The 27595-nt window shown below is 42.6% G+C and overlaps 1 protein-coding gene and 1 long non-coding RNA gene across 3 annotated transcripts in view; both read left to right on the top strand.

Moving 5' to 3' along the window:
- Positions 1 to 1448: 1448 nt before the first annotated feature.
- Positions 1449 to 12295, top strand: LOC140192304 (uncharacterized). Of its 2 annotated transcripts, XR_011884201.1 has the most exons (5): positions 1449 to 1795; positions 8114 to 8234; positions 8610 to 8772; positions 10573 to 10687; positions 11486 to 12295. It is a non-coding gene; the product is annotated as an uncharacterized lncRNA (long non-coding RNA). The 2 variants fall into 2 exon arrangements; XR_011884200.1 differs by lacking the exon at positions 8114 to 8234 and having other exon boundaries at positions 1455 to 1795.
- A 12831-nt stretch (positions 12296 to 25126) lies between these two features.
- The window catches only part of LOC140192305 (guanine deaminase-like), a 75510-nt gene continuing 73041 nt past the window's right edge, over positions 25127 to 27595 (top strand). The window contains exon 1 of the mRNA XM_072249968.1: positions 25127 to 25382. Within this exon, the coding sequence (XP_072106069.1) occupies positions 25251 to 25382 (132 nt within the window). The 5' untranslated portion in view covers positions 25127 to 25250. The remainder of the gene's footprint in view (positions 25383 to 27595) is intronic.

Genomic DNA, 27595 nt, shown 5'->3' with positions numbered 1-27595 from the left:
GTGGTAATTTACCTAAACTAATTGCTTCCTTAAATATTCTAGACAACTTAGAAGAAAGAATGGAGGAAAAAAATTTTAAAAATTCCACTGTAAACCCATCGGGACCGGGTACTTTACCGGAATTTAATGATGAGATTGCAGTTATTATTTCTTCCTCTGAAATGGAAGTTTCTAATGATAGGCAATCTTCGGGAGATAGTTTCAGAAAACGCAATTTACTTAAAAAATCATGCATGAAATTAGAATCATGAGGAAAATCAGAATGATATAAAGAGGTATAAAATTCTTGAAAGGTTTGGTTTATCCCAACATGATCAACTGTGAAAGTATCATCCCGTTTGCGGATCTTAGTAATTTGACGTTTAACCGAATCAAATTTCAATTGGTTAGCCAGTAATTTACCCGATTTATCACTATGAATATAAAAATCACTTCTAGTTCTCATTCATTTTCGATCAAGGATGTTAATAATAAGCTATGTTCCAATTGGAGTTCAACTCTGTGTTTGCACAGCTCCTTGCTAGGAGAAATAGCATATTTTTTATCAACTTCTTTAATTTTATCAACCAGTAGAAGTATTTCATTATTAATACGTCTTTTCAAACCGGCCGAATAGGAAATAATCTGACCACGGATATAAGCTTTAAAGGCGTCCCAAACAGTTCCGTTGGAAACTTCATCCGTAGTATTAGTTGAAAAGAAGAAATCAATCTGCTCCTTTATAAATTTGACAAAGTCCTGATCTTGAAGCAAAATAGGGTTAAATCGCCATTGTCTGGTAGTACAAAAGGTATCCATTAACTTGATGGAAAGTTTCAATGGAGCATGATCTGAAATAGCAATAATGTCATAATTACAATCAACTACATATGGAATCAAACGAGAGTCAATCAGAAAATAATGAATTCGGGAAAAAGAACGGTGAACATGTGAAAAAAAGAATTCCTTATCATTTGGATGTAGAAATCTCCAAATTTCTGAAATCCCAGCATCCAACATAAAAAAGTTGATAATAGTAGCCGACTTATTCGGTAAAGCCGGACTACTTGTGGATCTATCCAACATGGGATTCAAACATAAATTAAAATCACCGCCCATTATCAACATATACTTGTTTAAATTGGGAAAGGAAGTAAGTAAATGTTTAAAGAATTCAGGATAATCCACATTTGGAGCGTAAACATTAACCATAGCGACCTTTTTATTAAAAAGTACCCCCGTAATTAACAGAAATCTGCCATTAGGATCTGAAATGATGTCTTGATGAATGAATGTAATTGAGGGATCAATAAAAATTGAAACGCCTTTAATTTTGGCTTGAGCATTTGAGTGGTATTGTTATTTTTTCCAAAACTTAAAGAAGCGTTGACTGTCCTCTTTCCTTACATGAGTCTCTTGAGCAAAGATAATATGAGCATTCAGTCTTTGGAATATTTTGAAAATCTTTTTCCGTTTTATTGGATGGTTTAAACCATTTGTATTCCAAGAGACAAAATTAATAGAATGAGCCATAACTAAAAATTAACCCTTTGGTGAGTAAGGGGTTAACCATAATGTGAGCTCATGAAATCGGAAGAGGAATACATGATTAGAGAGGAACCGGAAATCTCGACACTGGGGACATCTTTGTAGTTCTGAATCAGCCCAATAGAAAAAATTAAAAAAGAAAAAGACCACCCTTTCCCCCAACCCCAAGTAGAAACCCGAACTGAGCCAAAGAAGGCTGAAGAAAGCGCTAATTAATATTAACTTTAAACCCATTTCTGCACGGGGCAACTCCAAAAATATATGTTAGGTAAGTGACCTCCCAAAGACTAATATGTGAAAAATAAACAGTATTGTAAATTAGTCTCCATAGTAAAAATTACTAAAATATATAAAATAAAAGAAACCAGTATCAGTGCATATAATTAGTTAATTATAAACGAGTAAATAAAAAAACGCTTCCAAAATAAGAAAACTGGATTATGGGAAGAAGAAGCATAAGAACATGGCGTCCCGAAAAAAAATAAAAATTATAGAAAAAGAAAGACAAGTCTCCATTTTAATTATGCGAAAATCAAAAATAGGAAGCATATAACTACAAATGACCGTCGGATCGGATCATTAGTAATAACAAAAAAGGATAAATTAAAACAAAAGGTTAACTAAGGGAAAGTGATGTTATTCACAGAAGATAAATATTCTATATAAGTTATAGAATAATCACTATAGTAAAGAACAAAGAACAAAAATCTTAAACTTATATAAAACCTTCATCGCACAGTAGTAGAAGGTTTATTTTGAAGAAAAACACCAGAGAGAGAAAAAAAAATTGGTGCTGAAAGCACCAAACACAGATTAAGAGAGGGTGTCTGTATCAGATGGGAAATTATCATCCAAAAAGCTCCGAGCGGCAGTTGTAGAGTGGAAAACACGACGATTTCCATCGGGAAGAGAGATTCTGAGTCGTGCAGGATACAGTAGTGCCGGTTTGAGATTTTTTTGACAGCATTCCGACATTAAAGGTTTAAAAGTCAGTCGTTCCTTCACTTCAGGACTGTAGTCCTGAACTATCCTGAAGGAATGCTGGTGATACTTGATCATCCCTTGTCGACGAGCGATCTGGAGAAGTTGTTCTTTAACATTAACATAATGGAAACGAAGAATAACTGGTCTGGGTTTGGAAACAGCCGCTGCCGACTTTACCCACGGTATACGATGGGCGCGATCGAGTAATGGAGGATCGTTGGGAAAAACTGAACCGAACGAATCCTTTAAAAGTTGAGCAAAGAATATTACAGGATCTCCAACCTCAACATCCTCGAGTAGGCCAATTAAACGTAAATTTTGTCTTCTCGATCGATTCTCAAGATCAATAACTTTGGATTTAAGTTGTTGGAGCTGTTTAGTAGTCGAAGCTAGATTCTTCTCTAAGATCTCAACTTTTGTATCCGTCTTCTGAGATTTAGTATCCAGCTCAGAAATTTTTGCATCGTGTTTTTGAACATCAGCATTCAGGAATTTCAAAGATTCCGTGATTGATTTTAAATCTTCATTAAGGCTTTGACGATGTTGTTCAAATTGAGCAGTTAAACTTTCAGATAATTTTATCCGATGCTGCTCAAACATTTCCTCCAAACACTTCACCATAACTTCGTAAGTTAATTCCGTTGGTTTAGAGTCACCTTTCTTCTTTCCTCCGTTCCCAGCAGCGTCTTTCCCATCTTTGGTTTTAGATCTCGTACTCATTTCTTTAAGCTCAAAAGTTGCGATTGACAAAAGGAAGTCAATTAATCGATAATTCAGAGAGATAAAGTAAGTCTTCTGGTGTACTTAAAGTTGATTAGATCAAGGAGATCATAGGTTAAAAAGGATAACGGGAATGGAGCGAAGCCAGAGAGACGACCTCACTCCATGAGCGCTCCCTGCAGAATCCCCATGCAAGTTTTTCTTGATCCCATTTCTGTAGATTTTTAAATGAGGCTACCATGCAGAACTTTGTCAAGTGCCTTAGTAAAGTCAATTTATATCACATCAACTGCTTTACCTTCAATTTGTGTTATCACTTCCTCAAAAAAGTCAATTGGGTTGTAAGGTGTGACCCACCCCTCAGCAAGCCATGCTGATTATTCCTAATGAGACTATGCTTCTCCAAATGCTCACAATTCCTTTCTCTAAAAAATATTTCCAATACTTTGCCCAACACTGATGTCAGACTCAGTGGTCTATAATTCCCAGAGTTATCCTCACTCACTTTCCTGAACAAAGTAATAACATTTGCCATCCTCTTATCTTCTGGTACTACTACTACTCCTGTGGTCATTAAGGACTCAAAAATCATGGACGACAGTGCAGCAATCTCTTTCTTCACTTCCTGTAGTAATCTGGGAACTTGTGTATCCTAATGCTTTTCGAAAGTTACAGCATCACTAACCTCAGCATGTTCCAGCACATTAGCCTGTTCTAAGCTGACCTCACATTCCCTCTCTCTGGTGAATACGGAGACAAAATGTTCATTAAGGGCCTCCCCTACCTTCTCCGACTCCAGGCACGTTTCCTCTTTTATCCCTGATCAGTCCTACCCTCACTCTGGTCATCCTTATCATTGTGGCTATCCCTCAAGATCGAGGATGATGGTCTTCATTCTGAAGAAGTGGCCCACAGAGCGAAGACGCCTGTGCATGTATTTGTTTAACGTGTACTTGACATTGCGCTCCAAGAAGCACACGATACTTTACAAATCAACCAACTGATTCCAATGGCATGGAAGCCATGAGGATTGGAGCTGATGGATTTGTTGCAGCCTCCATCCGCCTTCACAGCCGTTGAATTCGAAGTAACTTTGTCCGCCTATTCCACCGTTGAGGTCTTGGTTGGATTGTTCTTCGTCAGGGATCTCACCCTCGACCTTACCGCCATGGGTGACCCTACCAGGAGCATAGCTCCAGACGCCATTGCTCTCGGGATCACAGAACCACATAAGCTTCTCCACCACGACAAGGTGACAACCCACGGGGAAAGAGTCATCCTTATACTTACATATAAAAGGCCTTGGGGTTTTCCCTAATCCTACTCACCAAGACCTCGTGTTCCCTTCTACCTCTCCTAAGTCCCTTATTAAGTTGCATCCTGGCTACTTTATAACTCTCCAGTACCTTGTTTGATCTTTGTTTTCTAAATCTTAAGAATACTTCTTTCTTCCTTTAGACTAAATGTTTCACCTCACTTGTCAACCATGGTCCTTTACCCTATCATTCTTTCCCTGACTCAATGGGATAAACCTATACAGAAACCCATGTAAGTAATCCCGAAGCAACCTCCACATTTCCATTGCACATTTCCTTGAGTACATCCGTTCCCAATTTATGGTCACAAGTTCCTGCCTAATAGTATTATAATTCGCCCTCTTCCAATTAAATACTTCCCCATACCGTCTACTACCATCCAAGGCTATGCTGAAGGTCAGGGAGTTGTGGTCTCATTTGTGCAAGATGTAGCAGAAGGTGTCGACAGGAAGGATTCGACACACGTTATGTAAATAAGCTCCGAAATGTTCACCCACTGAGATATGTCACCTGATCAGGGTCATTGTGTAGTACCGGTCCTATAAAGCCTCTCCTCTAGTCAACCTGTTTACAGTTCTGGGCTCCTTAAGGTCGCCATAGCCAGAGGTGGGTAGGGGGGATAAGTGGTAATACCCATTAAATGCTCCCAATGCCGTGTCTCTCAAATAACCTTTGCAACCAAGTCCAGCTCCTAGCCTTCACGTGTGGCTTAATTACTAAGCCCAGTGGAACTGTTTCTACTGACAGGAGAAGGGGAGAAGACTGGTTACTGGTGACTAACAACCAGTTGCTTCAGGCAGAGCCCCTGGTCAGCCATGATCGGTACCTCATCTAGAAGGAAAACTGATTTCAAACCTCCGCTGCCTTGCTGCTATACCCCTCATGGGGAAGGCTTCGCGACTAAACTCTGAGGAAAAAATCCAGAGCTGGAGTCACTAAGGCCATCCCATGTTGAGTACAATGCTGACTGGCAACCCCTGTGATGCCACCTGTGCCAAACGGTATCGGTCTCTGCCGTTCCTTTGGATTCCTCAGCTGTGTGGAGAGGGGGAGCCTGATGCATGGTCTCCATATCGTACTGCTCTGGCTTGTGTAAACAGTAGGACACAACATCCATGGTCAACCCTGATCAACAGTGTCCCTACTGATACTATCCCTGACTGGCAATTTCACACCCCTCCTCTATTACCCCCCCACCCTATTATTTATTTAGAGGTACAGCATGATAACAAGCCCACACTACCCCATTATACCCACATGACCAATTAACCTACTAACCTGTATGTCCTTGGAATGTGAGAGGAAATTGGAGCACCCTGTGGAAACCCATGCAGTCATGAGCAGAGGAACTGAACCTGGATCACTGATACTGTAACAGCATTGCATTAATCGCTATCCTACTGTGCCACCTCAAAAATCTTCGGAACTCCCCACTGTGAAATCGAACCTAGTCTCCCATGTAAATACTAACCACTTTTGTACTAACAAGGTATGTCTAGCAGCCATTCCTGCCTTTGTAACAGCCAAATCTCAGCAATGGCCACGACATCGTATTTCCCTGTACTGATCCATGCTCTAAGTTTATCACCCCTTGTTCCTGATACTTATCACATTAAAGGAAACACACTTCAACCCATCCAATTGACTGTTATGCCCCATTCACTGAATATCCTTCCTCACAGTCTCTCAATACATTGAATCTATATTTACACCAACTGCTCTATCATCTGACCTATCATTCTCGTTTTCACTCCCCGCCAACTTAATGTAAGTCTTCCCCAACAGCTCTGGCAAACCTGCCCGCAAGGACATTGGTCCCTCTCAAGTTCAGGTGTAATCTGTACCTTTTATACAGGTCGTACCTTCCCCTGAGGAGATCCCAATGATCCACAAATTTGAATAACTGCTCCCCACACTAATTTTTCAGCCACACGTTCCACCTGTGATATCGTCCTATTCTTATACTCACTGGCATGTGGCAGAGACAACTGTCAAGAGATTACTATCCTTGAAGTCTTGCTTTTTAGCTTCCTTCCTACTGCTCTATATTCACTCTTCTCTTTTCCCAGCTATCTCATTGGCAGAAAGATGCACCACTATGCCTGGCTGCTCTCCCTCCCCCTTAAGACTGCTGTGGACTTGATTTGAGTTGTCCCTGAACCTGGCACCTGGGAAGCAGCATACCATCCAGAGTATCACATCCACAGAATCTCCTGTCTGTACCCTTTAACTATTCAATCCCCTATCACCACTGCACTCCTCTGCTCCCCCTTCACTTCTCAGCCACAGAGCCACGCTCAGTGCCAAAGACCTGGACTTCGCAGTTTTCTCCTAGTAGTTCATCCCACCCCCACCCAACAGTATCCAAGGTGGTATATTTATTATTGACAACAGCCACAGGGGTAACATATATGGTGATATATGTGTACTTAGTACAAAGTTCAGTATAAATGTATCTATCTAACTCACTTTTCCACTTCTGACAGTCACCCAGCTATCTGCCTCATGCAGCTATGGTGTGGTTGTCTCTTGGTGGCTTCTATCTATCAACTCCTTTTCTCTGGAATGATCCATAGGCCATCCAGCTTCAGCTCCAGTTCCCTAATGTGGCTTGCAAGGAGCTGCACTTGGATGCACTTCTTGCAGGTGTAGTCATCAGGGACACTTGAGGGGTCACCCTGACTTTCCACAAGCATGCAGGAGCAGCACACAATTGCCCGGGGTTCCATTCTTGCTGTTCTACCTATGTAATAGCGAAGAAAGAAAAGAAGCTTACCAGGAGTAAATTTTGGCCTCAGCCACTTCTTGCTGAAGCCTCTTGAGCCAAAGCCTCAATTCACCCACTCCAACCCTGTCCACTCCAACAATGGCTGCTCCATTTAAATCGAACTTCTTTTCACTTTTCCAAGTGAAACTCACACGCAGCGAGCCCTGCCCCTTTTAATGGCTCCTGCCCTCACACAGATTTCTTTCTCGCCCTTGTACGTTAATGCAGAAGTGTAAATAACTCAAGTGCTGGAAATAATTGCCAGGTTATGTAAGATCTTGGAAAGAGAAATGTTGTTAATAGTGTTCAGTGATGTTTCAACAAAATTAAAGAATCATACTGTAGATATCCCATAATGTGGTGTGGCAAAGAATTAAAGCAACATGCCAAGGAAGGTGGAATTCTGAATTTTGGAAAATCTTTAAAGCTTTTGTAGCATGGAAGAGTTAGCATTTCAACTTGATGGCTGTTTATCTATCTGCCTCTCCATATAAGTCAATTTCTTGAAGTTTTAAAAAATTTTAATTTAATCAATTTTTAAAAGTTGTGATGCTCAAGGTGTTACAGTTATCTGACAATTCATAACTGAGTGTTTGCAATTATCGTCTGTGATCACTGATCCGTTGAATGGTTGCATTTTATGACTCATGCAGTGTGCTTCATTCAGGACCACTTCTCTGCTCTGGTAGCATTTCTACCAATGCTGAAAGATAACTAATTGCATCCATGTTCCCTGAGTAATAACTTTATGAACGCAGTAACCTGCAGGCCATTGGAAATCTGTAATTCTGTCTTCCAGTTCAAAAGCCATTGAGACCAGGCATAGGATAATCGGACCATTTCTGAACTTTGGGGTGATTTGGAACCAAGATGCAGAATGCATTCAGTCTTTGTTATCAGCTGGCTTGCTGTGTTTTTCTGTAAGTTGTCCCAGATATGCACGTAGACATTGCGGAACCAATCATTGCCTGTACAGTACCGCAATGGGCTTTCATGCACTTCAGCCAACCGGCTGCTTGTGATGCGTTGTTCTATTTTAAGGTTGTTTTTGTTTATACAACTGCATCTTGTCATTTCAAAACCAATTACAACCCGTAAGTTTCAATAAAAATAAGTTATTAGCTAATATCATTTTCCATTAAATACTGAAACATTTATTAATGTATGTCACTATTTTTAGAACATAGGGTATATCTACATGTTTTTGTGGGTGTACTGGGGTTGAAGCATTGTTAATGTTTAACTGGACAACATTAACTAATTTCTTAATTACACTTTATTTACATGTGGACAAGGACAACAGTTCAGCCCCTGTCACCAAACTGTATTGAAAATTCCAATCAAAATTGTCAATTTTTAAACGCAAACACGAGGAAATCTGCAGATGCTGGAAATTCAAGCAACACACACAGAAAATGCTGGTGAACGCAGCAGGCCAGGCAGTATCTATAGGAAGAGGTACAGTCGACGTTTCGGGCTGAGACCCTTCATCAGGACTAACTGAAAAAAGAGATAGTAAGAGATTTGAAAGTGGGAGGGGGAGGGGGAGATGCGAAATGACAGGAGAAGACAGGAGGAGGAGGGATGGAGCTAAGAGCTGGGAGGTTGATTGGCAAAAGGGATACGAGGCTGGAGAAGGGAGAGGAGCATGGGATGGGAGGCCTAGGCAGAAAGAAAGGAGGAGGGGAGCCAAGAGGATGGGCAAGGAGTTATAGTGAGAGGGACAGAGGGAGAAAAAAGAGTGAAGAAACAATAAATAAATAAATAAATGATGGGGTACGAAGGGGAGGTGGGGCATTAACAGAAGTTAGAGAGGTCAGTGTTCATGCCATCAGGTTGGAGGCTACCCAGACGGAATATAAGGTGTTGTTCCTCCAACCTGAGTGTGGCTTCATCTTGACAGTAGAGGAGGCCGTGGATAGACATGTCAGAATGGGAATGGGACGTGGAATTAAAATGAGTGACATATCGGAATGGGAGTGGGACGTGGAATTAAAATGTCTGACATATCAGAATGGGGATTTTTATACAGTTATTGATCCAATGGAAACTTGTGCACCTTTGAATTCCATTATTTGCATGTATACAATAGCTACCACTCACAATTCCTTTTTTCAGGTATTAATAATGAAAAAAAACCCAAGTTAAAGGTCACAATTGCCTTAGAATTAGTAAACTTACTGTCCAATAGCAAGTGTGTGTGGTATAATCCTATGCATTCTTATCCCGTCTAGGTTTGTCTGCTGATTTTAAGTCCCAACCTGTGAAGAGGGGAACTAGGTTCTCAAGGCCATGTGTTGCTTTGTTACAATGTCTGCACACTGTCTCTATCAGCACATTATTTTAACCTTTGCCTTACTGCAATCTCCACATAAGGAGAAGAATTTAGGAGTATCCACCTTTTCATTATGAGGATTTATGAAACAGTGGATCTTTCTTCTTCTTGATGACAGTCCTGAAATGGAGGGGGCTAAAATTAGAGCCAGACTATTCAGAGAGTGAAAACCTGAAACATGGAGGGAGCAATTGAAAATAACAAAAATAAGTTTGGTTTCTTGTTCAGCAAATGAATTAAAATCCACAGAGTTAGTGTATAGATCACTTATGATCTCATTGATTTAATCATTCTAGAGGTTCAGAAAGGTGAGCTCGTCCAAATCAGCTCTAGTCAGCCTGGATGCTGGTTGCTGGTTCTGTAAGCATGTAAGTTTTACATGTTTACAGAACAAAAACAACCCTTTGGCCCATCTAGTCCATGTCAAACAATTATTCTGCTTAGTCCACTGTCTCACATCTGGACTATCCTTCCCATCCATGCATCTATCCAAATTTCTCTTAAGTGTTGAAATCGAGCCTGCACCCACCACTTCTGCTGGTAGCTTGTTCACATTTGCACCAGCCTCTCAGTGAAGAAGTTCTGCCTCAGGCTCCCCTTAAATATTCACCTTTCACCCTTAACCTATAAACTCCTGTTCTTGTCTCAATTTATATAACTGTTAATTGATCTGTCCACTGTTTAAGGAATCTAAACGCATAACAATTTTTATTCTGTATTAATTAAAACGCTACTGCTGAATAGTAATAAGCACTGGACCTCTTGCAAATCCATGAATGAACTGTTATCTATTAAGTAGTCACAAACTAAATTCATGATTTAATTTAATCTGGATGGATTATAGAGATTTAGAAGATAAAACATTAGCTACCAAGATGCCAGCTTCTTTAAATTATATTTAAGTATTTTTATTTATTTGATAGATAAAAGAAATTCTATTCAATTACACAGTCTGCATCACCAAAAATAAAATGTCATTCAGCCCATTGGACTGTTCTGTTTTATGCCTCACACCAGCCTCTTCATCTCTCTCAGTTGGTAGGTACTTTTTTCCATGCCCTTTTCTCTGTTATTATGTCACTGTAGACTGCTCAGAAAAAATTCCTGAATGTCATTCAATATTTCCTTGCAATGTTTTAATCTCTTTAAATTAGCACAATTATCTGATTATCTGCTGGTACATCATATGTACTATCTAAAGTGGGTCACTGGGACATTGGTTAGTGATTTGGAGACTTATAAAAATGCAAATCGTCAAACTTGGACAAATTAGTCACATTTCCACAAAAAAGGACACTTGCCATCACCAATTGAGGAGAAACCTTTGGTGCTCCCTATACTAGCCAAGTTTGCCTATACAATATTTGAGAATTGAAAAATTCAAAATAGCCCAATATGTAAATGAGACAGTGATCCCTTATTACTCAATAGCCAACATAAATGCCAATTTCCCGCAAGCATTTATGATTGGTAGTAAGAAAACATTGAAAAGATTTTAATCTGATTCTCATCAGAATCCAGGCCTTGTTTATTTTATTTTCAGTTCCTGGTGTGTTTATCTTTTGCATCTGTAAAAAAAATTATGATTTCTTTCCTATGATTGGCAATATTTTAACCAGCTGGTGATTCTTTATAATAGATGGTGCAGTATGTACAAGTGAATTCCATCTGGAACAATCTTCCTTGAGACTTTTAACAGCTGCTTCTTCTTTCTACCTTATATTTATTTTCATTCTTTTTGGTTCCTTCCTGTGGTTTATGTCATGTTTTTCATAATTTCCATGGTATTAATTGTGAAAAAGTATTCAATATTGTTCTTTTTGTCATTACTTACAGGTTTATCTTCCAGCTCTTGGAAACTCAATTTCATTTTGTTACTTAAGTTTTTATAGGTTCTTTCATTATTCATAACTTTAGCAATTTCACTCAGATTCGTCTTTGCATTCTTTATCCTAACCTAGTTTGGCCTTTTTAGTAATATATAGTAAAATACTGTCAAGCTGGTTGTTGTAACACATCTAGAGTGGTAGTGTAGTGGGGAGCGCTTGTCGCTCTCAATTTCAGCTTCCACCGCTGGCTAGCAGTCTCGCGAAAAGGAGAGCCGAGTGTGTAGGTCTCTCCCTACCAGCACATAGCTTCTCCAACAACAAGCCTCATGTCGTGCCTCCTCGCTGGTGACACACGGAAACTGAACTCCTTTCGGACTCAGACTGAACTACAGAGGATGGGGAGGAGGTCTGGCCCCTGCACACGTAGCACGCAGCCTCACTGGTGTGTGGGCACACCCTGGTGCTCATGAACCAGATCCCCAGCTATGGGTAAATAGCCTCACTGCCTTGTGGGCAGCCTCAGGAGAGATGAGGGCTTATGGGAGTAAACTCAGACAGCAAATCCGCAGTGGAGCCCCTAAGGAAGCTGGACATCATTGAACATCCTTCTGACAGCACCTGTAGCCAAGCTGGTGCCAAACGTATTGCTTTATGAGCTTTCCTTTGGACTACTGGTGAGGACGAGAGGGAGATCTTGACAACCGGGCATCTCAGGATCTCCATACCTTCCGCCCAGGCTTGTGATTATGATCATCATCACCCATTGTCCTTCGAGACGTGGATGCCAACCAACCAACAACTTCATTAAATACTTTTTAAAGAATCTCCCATTCTTGTATTCATCTCTTATTTCCTTGGTCCAATCGTTAACTATGCTTTGTCCTTTAATCATAACTCTTATTATCGTGTATTCACGGTTGTCTAGATCCACCCCACTTATCTGTTGATTTTCCATCACTAGATCCCATTGTTGATGGGTTTCCTTTGTATTGCCTAGGAAAGGAGACTGGTACATAAGTTTTCACTGCCCCTTTACGATTTATTTGAGGATAGATTGTACCTCGCATCATTAGCTTTCAATGCATTCCTTTGCTTCATATTTTTTTTTCTACATGTCTTCCTTACCAGTATTAGCTGAACTGTGGTCCAACTATATTGACAGGTTCAATCCTTTTAATCAGCTTATCTCAAACTGCTTGAATTCAAAAGTTCAAAGTGAAGTAAATTTATTACCAAAGTACATATATGTCACCAGATACAATCCTGCAATTCATTTTGTTGTGGGCATACTCAATAAATCCATAATAGAATCAATGAAACATCACACCAATTTGAGTGCTCAACCAATGTGCAAAAGACAACAATCCGTGCAAATACAAAATGAAAGAAATAATAATAATAAATAAGCAATAAGTATCAAGAACATGAGACAAAGAGCCCTTGAAAGTGAGACCATAGGCTGTGAGAACTTTTCAATGTTGGGGCAAGTGAAGTTGAGTGAAGTTATCCCCTTTGGTTCAAGAGCCTGATGATTGAGGGGTAATAACTGTTCCACAACCTGGTGGTGCAAGTTCTGAGTCTCCTGTGCCTTCTTCCTGATGGCAGCAGCGAGAAGAGAGCATGACCCGGGTGGTGCGGATCCCTGATGATGGATGCAGAGGAAGTGTCAGGGGTAAGTTTTTCTTTTACGCAGAGAGTAGTGAGTGCGTGGAATGGGCTGCCGGCAACGGTGGTGGAGGCGGATACAATAGGGTCTTTTAATAGACCCCTAGACAGGTACATGGAGCTCAGAAAAATAGAGGGCTATGGGTAACCCTAGGTAATTTCTAAGGTAAGGACGTGTATGGCACAGCTTCGTGGGCCAAAAGGCCTGTATTGTGCTGTAGGTTTTCTATGTTTCTACGTTTCTAACCACCTGAACCAGAAAAGATTGATAAATGATCCAAAGAAATTCCACATACCCAACAAAAAAAGGAGGTAGTCAGAGCTTGGTCTGAACTTCAGCGTATTAAGAACATTTACAGATTGCACCCACATGCTGGCACCCAAATTCTGGCTACTATGTTGTTTTGTCAGGAAATCCAGACAGTTGACTCAGAGCTGATGACAACATAGGAGACGAACAAAATTTACAAGAGTTGTTTGGAAGAACAGGCTCCCATTTGAGGTCTTATCGAACAGTCCATTTGGCCTAATAAAGTGAATGGCACCTGGAGACTGACAGTGGATTTAGTGTATTGACAAGTTAACCCCTCTGCTGGCAGATCCACTAATAATTTCAGTTCCCTGAAGCCAGCACCTTAATGTCAACTATGGTTGTCAGTTAATGGACAACTGTACCAGTGGACAAGGCTACCACAAGGGCTGCACAACAGTCCTATTGTCTACCACATGGTACTAAGGCAACATCTGAGGGACCTGCCAGCCATTGACTGGATTTTTATACTGTCTGTGGAGGATGCCTTGATTCCTTGATTGCATCTGATACCGCAGATCAACTTGAACATGATGTGCTTTATTTGCTCGATTACTTAAGGGTCACAAAGCAAATTTGGACAAGGCACAACTTCAACAAGAAGTAGTGTACTTGGGACAGAAAATTTCCCAAGGTAAGCAGGAAATCAGAGGATCATGCGAAGGCTGTCAGATAGGTGAACCGCCTACAACAGCCCAGCAACTCCGATCATTTCTGGGTTTGTGCAACTACAGCAGAGCATGGGTTGATTCACATGCCGAAATTGCCCAACCACTCAACAATCTGCTGAAGGACAACAAGTCATCGGATGACCCTATGACTCTTAATGAACAGCACTGGAAGCATTTCAGACTTGAGAGGCAATATTATGTACTGTAACTGCATTAGGAACCCCGATACAGGGTAAACTATTTACCCCGTACGCCAATTAGATGTACCCTGTACAAGACAACAGTCTTGACTCAATAACATGGAGACCAACAGCATCTCGTTGGTTATTACTCTGCCAAATTTGATAATGTAGCATTAGGTTGGGGTTCATATTTATGAGCAGTACAGGCAATCTATCTGGCAGTCATGGTTATTTCTAGCATTATGCTTGATCAAGTTTTGCATGTTTGATGTCTGCATTCACTTTACTGACAATCAATAGGGCTTCTTAGGTAACCACTACCACTAGTCCAAATGGCCTACTGTTCTTGAGGCACCTAATACAATCATCCAGTGAGCAAGTCCAGTGAATCTAGCTACAATGTTACTTCCACACATGGAGACTATGATGACCATGACTGTGCAAGGGCAGTAACATGCTGCAGAGATGAAAAGCATTAGAAAGAAATGCCTGTATTGAACACAGATCTGATTTTGTGCATTGATGGCTGCTCAACAAGTGAGGAAGGAGTTTGAATAGCGGGATGGATCGCTGTTTCTAAAACCGAAGTATTGGCATCAAGAGGCACAGCTCCTGGTACCTGGTACCTCTCTACAACAGGCAGAACCGGAAGCCCTGAGTGAAACCTGTAACATGGCAGAAGGAATATCAGCTAACATCTACACAGATTCTCAATATGCTTTTGGAATTGTTCACAACTTTAGAAACTTCAGCCTAAGTTTGACCCCCACTGAAGAATAGCCAGTTAGAACAGAAACTAATGGTTGTCATACAATTGCCACCAAAAGTGGTTGTATTAAAATATAAAATCCACTCCAAAATGTCTACAATGGAAAACAGTGGAAATTGCAAAAAATACAGCATGGGAAGGGATAAAATAAAAGAAATAAGCCGAATAATTAAACGAAGTACAGAGAACACATGAAGTGAACTCAGCAACTGCAGTTACGGTAACAAATGAGAATTCTTTGTCGTATATTTTTATACAAGATATTCATGAAGTGGAAGCTCAATGCTCCAAGGAAGAAAAATGGTTCTGGTTGAAGAATGATGGGGAATTAAACAGCGATGGAGCATGGAGATATGGAAATAGTCACAGACTGGTAGCTCCAATTCTGTTGCTTCCTTACCTGGCACAGCAGATACACTTCTTAGGACACACTGGATAAAACAAAATGATCAATAGATTTCCCCAGTGGAGATGCAATCCAAAGTTTTAAGACACAAGCTCAACAAAAGTTGGAAAAATGCACGCTCTGCCAAAAAACAAATTCTGGAACAGCAGAAAAACTACCACAATTAGGTTGCCTGTCCCGCGTGGTTCATTTTTGCACCTACAAGAGCAGTACATTACCAAACTGTCAGTGATACTCAGATGTCATGGCAGTAGTGGACTAAGCTCCAAAATGGTGGAAGCTATTCCAGCAAGAAAAGCCACTGCTACCCATGCACCAACAACTCTACACATCAAAGTTGCTGGTGAACACAGCAGGCCAGGCAGCATCTCTAGGAAGAGGTGCAGTTGACGTTTCAGGCCGAGACCCTTCGTCAGGACTAACTGAAGGAAGAGTGAGTAAGGGATTTGAAAGTTGGAGGGGGAGGGGGAGATCCAAAATGATAGGAGAAGACAGGAGGGGGAGGGATAGAGCCAAGAGCTGGACAGGTGATTGGCAAAAGGGGATACGAGAGGATCATGGGACAGGAGGTCCGGGAAGAAAGACAAGGGGGGGGGGGGACCCAGAGAGATCCAGACTGGGAGACCGCTTTGCTGAACATCTATGCTCTGTCCACCAGAGAAAGCAGGATCTCCCAGTGGCCACACATTTTAATTCCACATCCCATTCCCATTCTGACATGTCCATCCACGGCCTCCTCTACTGTAAAGATGAAGCCACACTCAGGTTGGAGGAACAACACCTTATATTCCGTCTGGGTAGCCTCCAACCTGATGGCATGAACATCGACTTCTCTAACTTCCGCTAAGGCCCCCCCTCCCCCTCGTACCCCATCTGTTACTCATTTTTATGCACACATTCTTTCTCTTACTCTCCTTTTTCTCCCTCTGTCCCTCTGAATATACCTCTTGCCCATCCTCTGGGTCCCCCCCCCTTGTCTTTCTTCCCAGACCTCCTGTACAAGGAGGTATTAAGGCCAAGGTCTTAAAGCTTATTGAATAGTTTTGAGGGAATGATGGTATTGGATGCCGGACTGTGGTCGAATAAGAGCATCCTGATGCCCAGTGTTCCAGGGTTGATTGAAGAGCCAATGAAATGGCTTCTGCTATGGACCTGTTGCTCCAGTAGGCAAACTGGAGTGGTTCCAAATCAGTTTTCAGGTTGAAGTTGACGTGTTTCATCACCGACCTCTCAAAACATTTCTTCACAGTGGATGCTAGTGCTACTGGATGGTAGTCATAGAGGCAGGTTACTGCGTTCTTCTTAAGCAATGATATGATTGAAGCCTACTTGAAGCGAGCCTAAGCGGGAGGTTAAACACTCCAGCCAGCTGATCAGCCCAGGTCTTAGCCCTGTCTGGGCTGGATGTTTTCCATGGGCTCACCTTCCTGAAGGATTCTCTCATGTGAAATCATAGGATCATCAGGGGTTGTGGGAGGATGCTGAGGATGTTCTACGAGTCTGTGGTGGCCAGTGCTATCATGTTTGCTGTTGTGTGCTGGGGCAGCAGGCTGAGAGTAGCAGACACCAACAGAATCAACAAACTCATTCATAAGGCCAGTGATGTTGTGGGGATGGAACTGGACTCTCTGACAGTGGTGTCTGAAAAGAAGGTGCTGTCCAAGTTGCATGCCATCTTGGACAATGTCTCCCATCCACTACATAATGTCATGGTTGGGCACAGGAGTACATTCAGCCAGAGACTCATTCCACGAGATGCAACACAGAGCGTCATAGGAAGTCATTCCTGCCTGTGGCCATCAAACTTTACAGCTCCTCCTTTGTAAAGTCAGACACCCTGAGCCAATAGGCTGGTCCTGGATCTATTTCCTGGCATAATTTACATATTACTATTAAAATTTATGGTTTTATTACTATTTATTATTTATGGTGCAACTGTAACGAAAACAAATTTCCCCCGGGATCAATAAAGTATGACTATGACTATGAGTTTGTGATGGTTCCTCCATGTTTTATGCCTAACAGTTATACCCCTTATTCTAGGCTTGCCCTCCAAATGAAACTGTTGTTCTTTCCCCCATCCTCTCAATTTAATCATCTAAAACATCACAATTAATTTAGCCCTCAATCTTCTCACCTTAAGGGAATATAGTCCAGGTCCACACAGAAGCAGCTAGTACCCAAGACAAAGAATCATTCATTCCCCGAATACACACTTGAGAACCTCTGAAGCCAAATTTTTCTTCCCAGTATCTGTGTCAGCCATAAAGAGGTCTACCTAATGCTCTTCAAAATTGAAGCTCAGGCCTGCCCTCCCCCCCAAGCAGAGAAAACCACAACAAAGTCAACAATTCCTAATCTCTACAGCCAAACACAATGCTCCATCCCCTCAGATCAGCCTTTGATTAGGTTGGCATGAAGAGAGTGAAATCTTTCCAACAACAGATGGCCAGACACTTATTTGAGTACATTCCTGCAAGGAGCAAGTCTTATAGGTGATCCTTCAGCTGTCAGGAGCTTCAGAACCTCCTGAGGATGGGGTAAAGTTCTGGGTTTAATTTAAGCTGCAGGATAACAGATGTTCCCAAAACTTGGGTCTGTAGCTGCAATGCAATTGTTCTTGCTGTAGCCTAGAATGTCAGTGCACCACAACATAGAGAGGTGAACATGCCTACACCACTAGTTCCAGACCCTTTCCACACCTGGTCCAAAAATCAGCAGGGACCCTTCCAAATTCCTGACCTTAAGTAGGCACCACAGTCAGCAGGCTTGCATGGGTCTCTCCCCAGTATCCTGCCTCGTGGCTGTGCGCAGTTTTTCCTTACAGCTGGATGCTGTGCTTGTGTATTCCTACCCACCACCAGCCCCATCTCTCCACAGATCCCTGCTGACTCCCATCACTTCAAGCCTGCATGAATATAACCTTCAAATGCATGAGCCAAGTGGACCAAAAGACCTGGAGAGCCTCAGGACCGGCTCAGGCAATCAGAAAGCAAGTCAGAATGACATCACCTCTCCAAACATCACAGGTTGGAGTGTTGACATCAAATATAACAAATCAGGCACCTACTCACTTGCGGATCCAGACCAACAAGTGATAGGGAGAATCACTGTTTACGATGCAAGTCACTTCTGTAACAACCCACATTAGAAGCGTCAACCTGTAATAGTTAATATACTGTAGGTGTCTTACTGCGAGTGGGTGACAATAGCTTCCAAATAGATCAAGGAGAAATACAGGATGACCTCAAAGTAGGCAAGGTGGAGTACACCCGCCAATCTCATCCCTTCTCCCTAACCTCTTCAAGTTCCCATCTAGAACAGGATGGCAAATACCAGTCACCTTTTTAACCTTTGCAAGGACCAGCACAGCCAAGCCTGTTTGATGAATCAAGACGGGCCAATGTCCGACAAGCAGCAGACTTCCCCCGCCCTCATTCAACGACACAGGTCAGGTGTAGTTCCATCGCTGTGACACAGGTGACGTCAGCCGTTACCATACAGTTCAACCATTCAGATTGCAAACCACAGCACATTAAGCACACAAGTTAAGATAAGGCACAAGGGAAAACTAACTTGCATGTCTACAGTTGTCTTTGTGATCCACTTTGCTGTTTTGAACTGCAGCCACATAACGTGCTGAGGTACTTCATGGGAGCCCAATCAAATAGACTGTAATACAATTTTAACTCTAGGGGTATCTCAGCACCTTGACCTTTGTCACTTCGATGGTGAACAAGGATGCACAGTGTCTTCATCTCACAGGCAGTAAAGCTGAAGAAAATAGAGTTAGGCAGTCAAAGAAAAGCAAGTGAGAAAAACTGATCAATTGTCAATGTTACTTTACAGGGGATACTCAAAAGGAAAGAGTAACATACCCAGTACTATTGTCAAAGTAGTATTTTCTCTCCTCCGGTTTATTCTGCAGTTGTACGAGAGAAGCAACCTCTTGGAAATCCTCCACACTGTGGGCTGTTGAGTTTTGCCTTTGGTAGATGTCAGCCATGACCTGGAAGGTAGATTCTTTTGGGTAGCAGAGACCCACTCGAATCCAGTCCCCCCTGTGGGCAAGAATACGAACAGTGAGGTCAGCCAAAAGCACTGTTTGACAGAAGGCCTGTGGGGAAAACACTTTTAAAACACTTCACTGTATAAAGACAATGTTTGACAATCCAATGTTAAAATAGCTGCTTTCAGAAAGTGCAGGAAATTGTAGACTTTCTCCCAGTTTAGGGAAGGTCCTGTTCCTGGAAAATGTTTACAAGCCAAGGGCAGCACTGAGGTGGCACTAGCTGGTGCTGTAGCACCAGCAGAAATTACAATAGCACCACCATAGCACCACCAAGAAATTAACTGAAAATTGACATACAAATTGCAGCTGCTTTGCTTTCTCTGTATAGTTCTGAATACAGCTTGTTTCTCCAGTTGATCTAGTGAAACAGCGCCCCTAATTACCATAGCACCCATGCAGCAATAAAGTTACAAGCTCTGTCTCTGTGCTAGTCTAAGGTCACATCCACTCTACACTTCTGCTTATTCGTTCGTTGTCAATGTCCTGCTCTTGCCGTCCTCAGATCAGTTAAGCTGAACTAAGATCATTTAAGGTGGTGATGTCACTCACTCTCACTCACGCGAGAGATTGATAGTATACATCCAGGCACAGATCCATGGTCTCGTGAGACTAACGGATGCCACACACGCACATTGTGCTTTTACAGCTAGCGTGGGCCTGGCACGTGCGTTATTTTGGCCGGCGTGAAAAATGGATCGATTTTTAGTCAGGAAACGACCTCATCCAAAGGAATCAGTGGTGTCTCAGCCTGAGCCTGTCTTAATTGAAAGTGACATGCAGAAAGAAGTGGGGATGAGGACGACAGTGGGGCTGAATTCAGATTGAGAAGACAAGACGGTTCAAGATCCGGAAATATGCTTGATAAAGTACATGCAAAGATTGTTCAAGAAAATCGTGAGTGTATGAGAGCAGTAGCTGAGTCTCTACAATATTATGCGTGCCAAGGCATTGCCCAGCGAGAACACTGGGAGGATGATGGATCTGGCAATAGGGGAAACTTTGTTGAGTTGCTCAGTGTAATTGGGAAGTTTGATAAGACTGTACCTAAAAAAAAAAAGAGGACAAATGGAAAAAACACCCATCATGATATCCAAAATGAAGTTATGGGTATTATGGCAGATATGGTCAGACATCAAATAAGTGCAGAAATCAAGCAGGCTGGACATTTTGCCATCATGGTTGATGAAAGTAAAGACTTGAGTAAAAAGGAGCAAATATCAGTGGTGGTGCGGTATTTGAATAACGAAACAGTGCTTGAAGAATTCTTGCACTTCACTCCAGCGGAAGGGTTGGACACAGAGCTGCTTCTTAAAAGCATTGAACAGACACTCGCCCAGTGTGTTATTGATAAGAATGCGTGTATAGGTCAGTGTTATGATGGGGCAGCAGTGATGTCTGGGTGCAATAACAGGGTCCAAGAGAAGTTCAGGAAAGAGATCCCGCAGGCATTATATATACACTGCCATGCTCACAGACTTAACCTTGTCTTAGTGGATGTTGTGAACAATGTACCACAAGCGGGTGAGTTTTTTGAAATTGTGCAGCTGCTTTACAACTTCTTTTCAAACTCTGTTGCCCACGATCTTTTCACGAAGAAACAGAGAGAACTGGAACCAACTGCACAGCCCGTGGAGTTGAAGAAACTGTCAGATACACGCTGGGCATGGCAGTATACAGCTTTGTGGGCTATAAGGAAATCACCCCTGTCATTCTAGCTACAATACAGGATATTATGGGTCAACCAAATGCACGGAGGAAAATGGAGGCCAGAGCTGTAAATAGACTGATTGACAAGCAGTTTGCTTTACTTCTCACTCTGTTTGAGGATTTATTCCAAGTCACCAAGTTCATGTCAGACCAGCTACAATCTCCCAGTTTGGAGCTTTCATCTGCTGTGGACTTGGCTCAGTCTGTTATCGATGCACTCTCAGCAAAACGGGGTGAGGAATCATGGAGTGAAATTCAGACAAGAGCTAGGGACCTGTGCATCAAGGCCGGTATACAGAGCAGACCACATGAAAGGAGACAGGCCCAGCCACCCCGCCGCCTACGTGATTTTGCTGTTGAGGCCAAACTGAACGCAGACCTGTCACATCCTCAGATGACTTTTGCAAGCACTGTTTCTATCCAGTTATAGATAGACTTCTGATCGAAATGAAAAGATGGTTTTCAGGAACTCAAGACAGGGCTGGCAAACTCAGGAACATAGCATATAACTCACGGACTATGAAAATAACTTGGAAATTGAATAGTCCGCAGAAACTTGGAGGCTCATGGCAGATCCAGGAAACCATGACAACTTTGAACATAGACTAGAGAAGCTCAGAGCCTTGACTCAGAACATGGACTCAAGAAACTCAGAAGGTAGCCTTGGGGAACTTGGAATGTAAACTCAGGACAAGCACTGAGAATAGAAGGCACCCTCACCTCCAGCCGACTGATGTCCAAGCCTCTGTTGAACCTCCACTGAGTCCACTTATGGTGGGATACTACTGTCATGGTGTGCGCTGACAGACGACTAACCCAGGTGTGGAGGAATGATAAGCTCCCATGTAAAGACAGAAACAAAAGTTTATTCATAGGAAGCAACATGCGCAAAATGCTGGAGGAACTCAGCAGGTCAGGCAGCATCTATGGAAATGAACAAACATCAACGTTTCAGGCCGAGACCCTTCAGGAAATGGGAAAATGCCAGAATAAAAAAGGCGGCGGGGGGGGGGGGAAGGAGGATAGATAGAAAGTGATAGGTGAAGCCAGTTGGAGAGGAAAGATGAAGGGCTGGAGAGGAAGCAATCCAACAGGAGATGAGAGTGGGCCATAGGAGAAAGGAAAGGAGGAGGTACCCAGGAAAAGGTGATAGGCAGGTGAGAAGAGGTAAGAGGCCAGAGTGGGGAATAGAAGAAGAGGGGATGAGGAGGAGGGAGGTTTTTTTAACTGGAAGGAGGAATTGATATTCATGCCATCAGGTTGGAGGCTACCCAGGTGCTGCTCCTTCCCCCAGAGGGTGGCCTCAACTTGGCACAAGAGAAGGCCGTGGACCAACATGTCAGAAAGAGAATGGGAATTGGAAATAAGATGTTTGGCCATTGGGAAGTTCCACTTTTGGCAGATAGCGCAGAGGTGCTCCAAAAAGCGGTCCCCCAATTTACGACAGGTCTCACCGATGTAGACAAGGCCACGTCAGGAGCACTGGACACAATAGATGACCCAAATAGGTTCACAGGTGAAGCGTTGTCTCACCTGGAAGGACTGCTTGGGGTCCTGAAAGGAGATGAGGGAGGAGGTGAATGGGCAGGTGTACCACTTTGGCTCCTTGCAAGGATAAGTGCCGGGAGGGATATTAGTGGGGAGGGACAAATGGACGAGTGAATCCCTGCAGAAAATGGAGAGAGGTGAGGAGGTAAATATATGTTTGGTGGTAGGATCCCTTTGGAGATGGCAGATGTTGTGGAGGATGATGTGTTGGATGCAGAAGCTCATGGGGTGGTAGGCAAGGAATTTCAACAGACCGTCAATGGCTTGACTGACTGACACTATGTGACGAATCACAGGACCCCGCGACAAGTGGAAATCAGCAGTCCCCTTTAAATAATCACAGTCCATGCCAGTCAAAATAAACAGAAAGCACAAGGGCTTAAAGACTCTAGATAAGAAAATAATTAACAAATACAGGTGCACAGACCAGCAGGGCTTGTGATATAATCTAAGCTTATTAATTGGCTCTTTTCTCATTGCACAACTCCCAATCACAAAACTATCTGGGTTCCGTCAAGAGATTGATTGTGAACACCATCCCTTATGCTTTCTATGTATTTTGTCCTCCACATAAATGCCGCTAATCTGGTTTTCCCCGTCTATAAGTAGATCAAACCAACAGCATCTCTAAGGCAGCTCATCTCAAGAATCAAGATACCAGAAAGGAAAGACAACCGACAAAAGCAATGTGGTGTACAGGATCACCCGTGGAGAATGCAACAAGGACTACGTCGGCCAGACAGGACGTTTACGGGTACACGAGGACCATTTTAAACGGGGCACCGCAGAGGTTCTGGCGCAGGCAAACACAAAGCAAGCATGAGAATTTTCAGAGGCTGGGTTCTCTAATAATTCCGTAAGCAAACGTATCTAAATAGACGCTATCTACGAACCCCTAAGACCAAAAAAACCCCCGACCCAATAGAATTCAAAGGTGAACTGAAGGGATGGGAATCAAGACGAAAGCGGGCGAGCTGGTGGCGGGGGTGGTGTTATATAAACGAGCGCTCTTCCAGAGAGAAACACTAACAACTGCGCACTGAGGATATCTCCAGTCAAGGTGAAGACGCTCTTTGGTCGGCCCGAAACTTGATGATCTACCAGCACATGGAGATGTCCGTGGGAGAATGCTGCCGACTGGCACACTCTCGGCTGCAGGAGTATGTGCTGAGGGACGCACTGAAACTTGGTACAGCAACCGCAAGGGCCCGGTGGGGAAAGACCACGGTATAGGTTTCTTCACCCATGGGAGTGGGAGGGGTCGGGTGGTGGGGAGTATACCCCTCAACAATGATGTGGTAAGGCAAACAACTGGAGTGCCACGTGGGTGGCCATAAGTATGGACATGTACTGACTATAAAGGAAGTGTAGGTAAAGGATGGAAAATTATTGAATGGTTTATTGTATATAATTTTATTTTTGAATAAAGTATATTTTGAAATTAAAAAAAGATACGTCTATAAGCTAATTGCAAAGCTTGACGAACACCGCAACATCAGATTAAACCGCTGCCCTGTGATTATTGCATTGTTATCTGCATCCCTAATTCCCTGATTTACTAAAACAGCTTGCCTATTAGATCCTATCCAGTTATTTAATTTTGTTCCATATTCATGTACTTTATTAAAATTTAAATTGTTGCATGCAATCAAAAAATCTTTTCATTTTTGTTTTTTCCCATTCTAAGACTGTGTTTTGATCTTCCCTGACCACTATGGTTATTGTTTTCCATGTTTCCTCCTTTGTTTTCAAAATTTCCCCTCAGCAGAAGACTCCTCTTTCTTCCCTGCGTCCCCTTAGCCCTAGCTCCACTACTTGCCACCTCCTGGTTCTGCTGATTACCTACCATCTGGGAAATCTAGACCATCTAGAAGCTCTTGCCTGCCACTCTATGCTGCTGGTCCTCCATTGCAATTGAAAACTACACAATTAAGAGAATTTAAATTAAATGTGATGTATTGTCCCTATGGCTTCTACTTACAACCTGCATTATCACGGTCTTCACTCTTTGTTCTTCCTTCCCTGTCACTTAATAGTTGTAGCAGGAGAAGTGCAAATGTTAACTTGCTGAACTTGTGTGGCATCCTGGTGGAGTCATAACAAGCTTTTTGCACCGATTTTTTTGATATGATTGGGCATCTGAAACCTGGCGGAGCCCATCGAGGTCGAATTGTTAGCTGAACACAACCCAAGCACGGATGAGAGTCGGCTGGATTCGAACTCACAACCTGTCTCTCCGAAGTCCCGCGCTGATGTCACTACGCCGTCAGAGTTTTAGCAAAGACAATAACGCGTTCGACCTACATTCATAAATGCAAAGCAGGGCAAAGACTGCTTCGATTCGGAGCTGGTGAGGGTGGCTGATCATTTGCTCCTCTTGAAACTGTGGGATCAATTCGCTGCCCGGTACTGACAACAAAGCTCACCCCTCCAGTTAAAGCTATGGCCACCCAAACTCCTAAGGATCGCGGCGACTGCCTCCAGGTTTTCAGAGGGACCTTCATCCACTCCACAGATACGTCTCCAGTGGAGAGTTTGGACGCTTATATTGTGGGAGTCAACGAGTTGGGAAAGGTACGGACACCGATTCATATTTCCACTGTGGTTGGTTTTTTAAATCGCTGGGTCAAGAGGGATCAATGGTTTAGTTCGATTTTCAGTGTAAATGAAATACTTGACAATATATTAGTGTAACGAATTCCCTGCGCCCAAAGATCGGCAGAAACCAGTCGTGTGCGTATGGATGGGGAATCACGTTTTCGGAGAAGAATGCGTGCATTATCAATCAATTATACTTTTCAATGCAATTCTTTTTATTACAATTTCATTTGGTGTCAATGTAGCCTGTAGAGGTAAATTCGACTAGTCCTCGTTTAGAACTGGGAATCGGGTGCATTACCACCTTCTAGAAAACGAACATTACAACCATGGACTCTGCGCTCTCCCGCAGGCGGGCTGCGGAAAAGGCTCGGCAATCGCTTCGCAAGAATGCACGTCCAGGCAATTCACTGTGACCTTATTTACGGTAACTCTCGTCCCAGTCTTATAGATACTTGACCAAAAGCACAGTAACGCCTACTCTTCCTGTTTATCTTGTTCCGTGAAAGAAGGCTACCGTTTATACCGGCGCTGTAATGGAGCGGAATTAGTGTCAGATTACTGCTTCTTAGCCGCAGTGCTGGCGTTAGCTTTCAGTTTGAGAGTTTTAGTTAACGCCCCCGTCGTTCTAGCGTTATCGATCTTCCTTTAATTCTGCACAGTTCTTATTAAAAGCCAGTGAACTGTTCATCCACTCTGGTGTCTCTCGCTCTGCACCTCGGCAATAACCGAACACCTGTGTCACAGTCGTTGGAAAATCGTGGCCAAGGGCTATTTTCCATAAAAAGGGACTTTATAAATATTGTGTAGAGGTATTCTAACTCTGGTCGGCGGTTAGGAAATGTTAAGGAAGAAGAATTTGGGAAAGGGAATGGGAAGGGGTGAAAGTGTGCGGTGGGATCACAACACAAGAGTTGGAAGGAGAGTGGGGAATGAAGGGAAGAGGAGAAAGGAAAGGTGCGAGAGTGGAAGATCAGAGGAAAGGGCTGGAGAGAGGTGTGGGGACAGAGAGGGTGAGTGCGGAAAACATCAGAGCTGTAAATGAACGGGTGGGAGGATACCCGCACATAATCGCCTAAGCACAAATCCCGTGATAAGGATAACGAGGGAGTAGGACGTGAACCCACGGTTACTGATTCAGAGGCAAGACTTTTGGAAATGAGCCACAGCCAAGTTATCTAAATGAAATGTCCAGGTAAAAACAAAGTCTGCTATATTTCCAAATTTCATTTGTATACCTTGTGATTATTGGACATGAAGTTATCCCCCCCCCCCAAAGTTCTCATTCGTTAACCTGGCATGCAGTAATATCTAAATATCATTATGCAGCTCTGGCATTTGCTTCAGGTGTGCAGATATGATCCAGAAAAGGTTTCAAGTTTCACTCCAGAGACTTGTGCACAAAATTCAACTTTACTTTTCAAGATTATTAGTTTCCAGGATCTCTGCCCGCAATGTTCTAATTTTTTTACAGCTGCGCAGACCAACCATTGTTCTGAACAGGAAATTTTTGTGAGGCACTCTAAATTTTTTTTTGTAATATGCATACTATGAATATTTAGATTGCGTTGGCATTCAGAGGGCTGGAGGTTCATTAACAATGAGCTACCAACTTCCATTCTGTGTTTATTGTTACAATTTCTAACAGTGTTGTAACTTGAAACACAGACAAGGTAAATATGTTGAAGCTGTAAAATGTTTCAAGGTAAAGGTTGTGGCATGTTTATTATTTAGAAATTTTATGGATTATATTCATTAATGCAATTAATTACAGGGTACTACACAATTATATTATATAATTATATAATACTCTGTGTCTGAGGCCTCCATTAGTCAGAGTTGACCATGGATATTGCATCCTAGCTGTCTAGATACACAAGCCTGGGCAGTACCATATGGATAGCAAGCTGCTACTCATGTATCAAGCTTTCTCCTCTCCACACATCTGATGAACCCAAAGGAACAGCAGACCACGATACAGTTTGGTACCAGCAGCACTGCAGGAGTTACCAGTTGCATTGAACTCAACATAGGACTGCCTTAGGGACTCTAGCTCCATTTTTTCCCTCGGGGTTTAGTCCCAAAGCCTTGCCTGTGAGTGAGTATAGCCGAGGTTTGAAATCAGAGTTTTCCTTCTCCTAGATGAGCTGCCAACCATCTGCCCAAAGCGACTGGTTTTAAGGTGCAGG

This window comes from Mobula birostris, unplaced genomic scaffold (assembly GCF_030028105.1).
Source record: "Mobula birostris isolate sMobBir1 unplaced genomic scaffold, sMobBir1.hap1 scaffold_1124, whole genome shotgun sequence".
Lineage (NCBI taxonomy): Eukaryota > Metazoa > Chordata > Chondrichthyes > Myliobatiformes > Myliobatidae > Mobula > Mobula birostris.
This window is presented reverse-complemented; position numbering and strand designations above follow the sequence as displayed.